Genomic DNA, 6,000 nt, shown 5'->3' on the forward strand with positions numbered 1-6,000 from the left:
CTGCCTCTGAGTTTGTGATCATTGGTTAATCGGAAAGCTGGCGTAAAAGCATTGTCCTTTCTTCAATCAATTATTTATTTATTGTGGATTTTAATATATGAAATGCAATGAAACAAAATAGCAACTTAAATTATTAAAGTTTTTATTCTTGTGAATAACTCAAAAAAATTAAAGAGTACTTAAAAGGTTAAAATTTTATTTTTTCAATATTAATAATATTTTGTAATAAGTTTTTTTAGAAAACAGAACATTGGGATCTTGAGCACAATAACCTCCTCAAGTAGGGACAACTACATTACTCAACTGGTTCCCATATAGTGATTACCCTATATATTACGTATTTTTCTAGCCAAGAAATCAGCTATAAAGTTAACCTCTATATATATGAACCACGTAAATCCATCCTACCTCAACTAATAACAAATTACTCATTGAAAAAAAAAACTAATAACAAAGTCAAATAATAAAAATATTGAATAAAATTATGCAATTAAGAAAATGCTAATTGAGTGTTATATATATATATATATATATATAAGAAAAGAGATAGATGGAATCCGGATCCTCTCCTGCAGCAAATTTGGTCCTGCCCCTCCTGCACTTTCCAGGGCCGTTAGATCAATCTTCTGGTCCAGAAAAATCAAGTCTTGAAATTATAATAATTATATACTTCCAAGTCAATCTCAGCTCTCAGATTAATCTAATGGTTGAAATTAAATAAGGTTTTCTCCAAACAGAAACTCAATTAACACTGTACGATCGTGAGAAAAGCTCCTCTCTCAATGAGGGTGTTCTGATCAACCGCTCCTCCTTTCACCGCACTTCGTTTGTTCCACCCTTAAGGGGGATTTAGGTTTGCCACCCTATTTATGGGGCTTGGCACCCCACTTATTCAATACGGGATTTAATGTTCCGTATTCAAGGCATGTAAAGATAGAGTCTTTTCAAGTTCATTTGATACGAGATTTAAAGTTTTGTATTCAAGGGTAGGGTGCCAAGCCTCATACCTAGGGTGGCAAACTCAATTCCCCTTAAGGGTCGCGCGCGCCGTCGTCGATTGTGGGGAGTTCATGGCAGTCCTCCGACGAACTCATCTCAGTTCCGACCGGTCCTCTGTAGGTTAGATCCATTTTGATTGCATTTATCCAAAGTCTGGTATTTTCAATTTTTAAAGGTTTATTGATCAATAGGAATTAGGTATTTGGGGTTTTAAATTGGTTTCCATGTGTCGACAAAAATTGATGCTTTGAGACTATTTTTTTAGTATGTATTTAGATGAGAATTTTAGGGAACTCTAGCCCTTATGGTGGATAATGGGTAGGGTATGGTTTGTGTTTTGGTGATTTCAACCGTAAATCTGGGCATTTGGGACATTTTGGCTCTTGAAATGATAGATGCAGCAAAATGGGTTAAGTTTGGCATGGAGGAGGCAGGGTATTGTGGTGGTGTATGTTGGAAAGATAAGAAGTGTTTGTCTTTGATTTAATTGTAAGTCTTGTTTACTGAAAGATAAGAAGTGTATAGCTATTACTTAGCTTATTAGTTAAAAATTAAACTTGTTAACTACGTGTAACAGATTTGTTAATCCTCTCTTAGGCTAGTTAGCTTCTTATCAGTTATTCAGTTAAGGCTTTCATTCTATCACAAGCTTCATTCTTCTGTGTTAGTCTCTTATGTCTAGATTGCTATGCGTGTAACAGATTTGTTAATCCTCACTTATTTGTTGTGCGACCTGTATGTTTGCTAGAATTCTGGTGAGTGGCAGCAAAAAATGAGCTATAGTTTACTGGTTCATTTGTGCATATCACAATGGCATTTACTAGTTATTTCTTCTGTTTTGTGCAGGAAAAAAGAGCTGGTTAAGAGGCAAGTTAAAGGGGTTCTCAATGGAAAATAGCTCATGCCTTGCTGGTGCTGCTACTCGTTCATGCTTGTGTCTTAGGTCTAGTTTGATTTAGTGTTGCTGGTTCTCCTAAGATGGCCTACCTAAATAGCTAGTGTCCTTGTGATATATTGCATTGATACTTTTTATCTCTACTGGTTTCGATGGTTCCCTTTTTTTGTCTTATCATTGAAACTCTCTTCATTGTATATGGGCTTTTAGCACCCCTTGTGTTATTTTAAATATATTTGTCCTTTTGGCTTATCAAAACAAAATTGTTGTTGTCCTACAAGTGAAATGGTGTTGTGTTGGATATATTTCATGCCAAAATGCATAAGTGAACTAGAAATATTGCAGCATTAGTTTATAAGTTTTGTACATTGTTGAATTGAATATACAATGGTGTAATGTAACCAAAGATTTGATTGCAATGAAATATAAAATTTTCCATCTCATCACTCGTGTATATTTCTTTTCAAGTAAATTGGAGCATAATCATAACTGTTACATACACATAAAAAAAACGAAAAACATAAGAGTAATTTTGTCCATTCCAAAGGAAAATAACACCAAAAAACAATTGGCTTCTAGTAAACTGGAGCATAATCACATTGTTACATACACATACAAAAAAAGGCTTAAATGTATTTGTTGCCCCTGATGTATCGCTAATGTGCAAAAGACAACTCAACTCTATTTTTGTCGATGTTTGTACCCTCAATATTTTGAGAAAGTATAACGAATTCCCCTCCGTCAGATTTGACGTTAAAAAACTAACGGAGGGACTGTGCCACGTCATAAAATAAAAACTAAAATTTTGAAAATGGGGTGAAGAGGTTTGAACCTAGGACCTTGAAGTGGCAAAACACACACATAACCAGTTAAGCTACATGGAAAATTGATTTAATTGATAACATAATTTTATTTATTTCATATATCTTCTTCTTCATCTTCTTCTTCCCTCACCATTCATCTTCTTCCCCTCTCTTTGTCCTCTGCAATCTCCATAACCGTCCAACCCCACACTTGCAACCACTACCTCTCAAATTCACAATTGCAGTTTTAGCCACTAGGTGGTGATGGTTGAGTTTCTCAAGAAATTTGGTCATACAAAGAGGCTGAATTGGGGGCAATGGGGTGTTTCCATTGGTCTTGCTGCAATTTCCTGGGCTAATTGGTTGGGAAAGCACATACATATTTGTGAAGGGGTAAAGGAAGAAAGAAGGGCAATGACATATATATTTGCAGTTCAGGATTTTCCATTTTTTGATGACACACAATTCTCACTCTCTCTTTCGTATCAAATTCCAAACTTTGTAGCTATTCAAGCTCACCCATATTCTACTTTGCGTCACAACTCACAACTGTTTCTCCTCCTTGAATTTTATTGAACTGGATGAAGAGAACGATACTAAAGACCAGCCATTAGAAGTCTTAGAAAGCAATTGAAACCATTGAACAACCAAAGACCAACCGATAAAGACTCCCAGTCCCTAAAAACCACACTGGCCCCAACAACCACATACCCAACTCAACCATCACTACTCTCCCGGAAATCCCACATAAAGACCCAAGAATGGCAAGTCCAAGAATTGCAAGTTCTGCCAATAGCTAGAGGAAATTGTAGATTCTGAAATTGATGCAATCATGCAGATTAGCCTAACTTGTTGTCTCCAAAAAAAATTCATTTTCGTGACCAGATCTGATGATTTGGTGGAGAAGAACAGAAGATAAAATGGTGGTTTTGGACCTATGAAGGGGGATTTGTTAATCCATTCTAAAACACACATCGGGAAGAGACAAGGTTTGTGGCTAAAACGAACGGAAGAAGATGAAGATATTGAGGGAAGAAGATGAAGAAGATATATGAAATAAATAAAATTCGGCTGTCAAATATAACAATGCTTCATGTAGCTTAATTGGTAATGTGTATGTTTTGTCACTACAAGATCCTGAGTTCGAACCTTTCCAACCGATGTGGCATCTGAGGAAATAAAAGAAAAATAAAAAAGAAAAGCCACCTCCGCCCCTCCGTTAGTTTTTTAACGTCAATCTGACGGAGGGGCATTCGTTATATTTTCTCAAAACATTGAGGGTACAAACGTCGACAAAAATAGATTCGGGTTATTTTTTGCACATTGACGATACATCAGGGGCAACAAATGCATTTAAGCCTAAAAAAAAAAGACACCAAAAAACAATTGTTTAACTTTCACTTCACTTCTTTATGTATTGATTAAAGTTGTGATGTCTTCATCGTCTTCTGCCTGCAATTTGAGAGACATAGAAGTTAATATATGAAAATAAATGAAGTGATGGTTATATAGATTCTAAAACTTACCATCAATAAATTTGTAAAATTGTTAATACCAAATTGGCTCAAAGTGTCATTGCCTCCCTACACAAGAGAAAAATATTTTTTTATCACTAAATAAATTTCAAGTCACACAAAATAACATTGTTATTAGCTTACTGTGGATTGTGGATTGTTGATTGTATTGACCATTGAACCATGTTGCACTTGTATTGGGAACCTCATGCACTTGAGTTATGTTGGTCTACTTTGCAAAAAAAGGAAAAATAATAAAGCTATGGAGTTGATTAAAAGTATCTTAGCTAAGTTAATGATAAAATTTATGATATCATTGTGTGTTGTAGACTTTGTGAAGCATTTAAGGCACCCAAAATATCAAGGCATCACTACAAACATGACAAGACCATTTCACTAAATAAATGTCAGGTCATACACATAATCAAATTGCTATTAGCTTACCATAGATAGTTAATTGTATTGACCATTGAACTGTGTTGCACTTGTATTGGGAACCTCATGCACTTGAGTTATGTTGGTCTACTTTGCAAAAAGGAAAAACAATAAAGCTATGAAGTTGATTTAAAATATATTGACTAAGTTAATGATAAAATTTATGATACCATTGTGCGTTGTAGACTTTGTGAAGCACTTGAGGCACCCAAAACATCACTACCTCCCTACAAAAAGACAAGACCATTCAATCACTAAAAAAATTTCAGGTCGTACACAAAATCAATATTGGCTATGAAGTTGGTCTACATTGAAAAAAAAAAAGGAAAAACTAGAAAGCAATGAAGTTGATTAAAAGCACATTTGCTAGGTTAGTAATAAAAGTTATAATACCTTAGTATGTTGTTGACTCTGTGAAGCACGTGAGGCACTATTTTTCTTTCTTTTGCCATGTTGGTTCTCTACCCAACTTTTCAAACGTTTAGAACCTTTTCTACCTTCTTTTTTCTTGAACCCTATGACTTGTGTTGAACTGTCATTGTTGTTTCCAATCTCTTTAACTTTGCCAAGGAAGACATCAATTTCTGTAGTATTCACTTCTTTCTTTTGAAACTCTAGCATTTGATTCTCCAATAAATCAACAACTTTGTTCAAAAACACGGTTGTTTCTTTACTTCTACATGCTTCTGTGGCTATTCTAATAAGGTGAGGGCAAATCTCTGCATAACTTTGAGTTGTAGACAAATGAGCATCTTTTTCTACATGATTAGTCGAACCATTAGGCAATTCCCCACTTCTAGCTAACTTTGTCCACCTCTTCAATACATATTGCTCAAGCACCGATTTGACATCCATATGAATAAAAACTCTTAAGCAATGACGACATAGAATGCCAACTGACTCAAACTTACGGCAAGAGCAACAAATTGACTTCTTGTCCAAATCTAATGAAAACTCGCCATTCTCCAGAACCCCTTACCCTGGCAATAACAAAATCAATCGATGATGTATTTCCATGCATGCTTTTTATACAACCTGATTCAAATAACTCATACTCATGTTGGAATAAATCAAAAATAGCGAGAGTATAAACCTCAGCCATTTGTCGCAAAATAGCAGAATATGAGTTATTGAGTCTTGGAATCTTTTGACGTGCTTCATATTCACACTACAATTCATTGTATCTTTTTTCTTCCACAACATCCTCAAAACGCTTAAAGAACTTGACAATATCCAAGGGTTCGAATCCTGGAAGGGATATTTGAAGGGATTTTCTAACTTACTAATAACTAACCACTATCATTTGCCTATCAAAAAAAAAATCCAAGGTCACATCGGTAAAACTTTTTATATC

At 35.0% G+C, this 6,000-nt stretch overlaps 1 protein-coding gene across 1 annotated transcript; it reads right to left on the minus strand.

The window, feature by feature from the left end:
* Positions 1-4,107: 4,107 nt before the first annotated feature.
* On the minus strand, positions 4,108-5,501 carry LOC130744828 (protein FAR-RED IMPAIRED RESPONSE 1-like). Its single transcript, XM_057596985.1, has 4 exons — positions 5,040-5,501; positions 4,817-4,873; positions 4,224-4,280; positions 4,108-4,149 (listed from the first exon to the last, which is right to left on the minus strand). The coding sequence occupies exons 1-4, from the start codon at positions 5,499-5,501 to the stop codon at positions 4,108-4,110; spliced, it is 618 nt and encodes a 205-aa protein (XP_057452968.1).
* Positions 5,502-6,000: the final 499 nt, after the last annotated feature.

Source organism: Lotus japonicus, chromosome 3 (assembly GCF_012489685.1).
Source record: "Lotus japonicus ecotype B-129 chromosome 3, LjGifu_v1.2".
NCBI lineage: Eukaryota > Viridiplantae > Streptophyta > Magnoliopsida > Fabales > Fabaceae > Lotus > Lotus japonicus.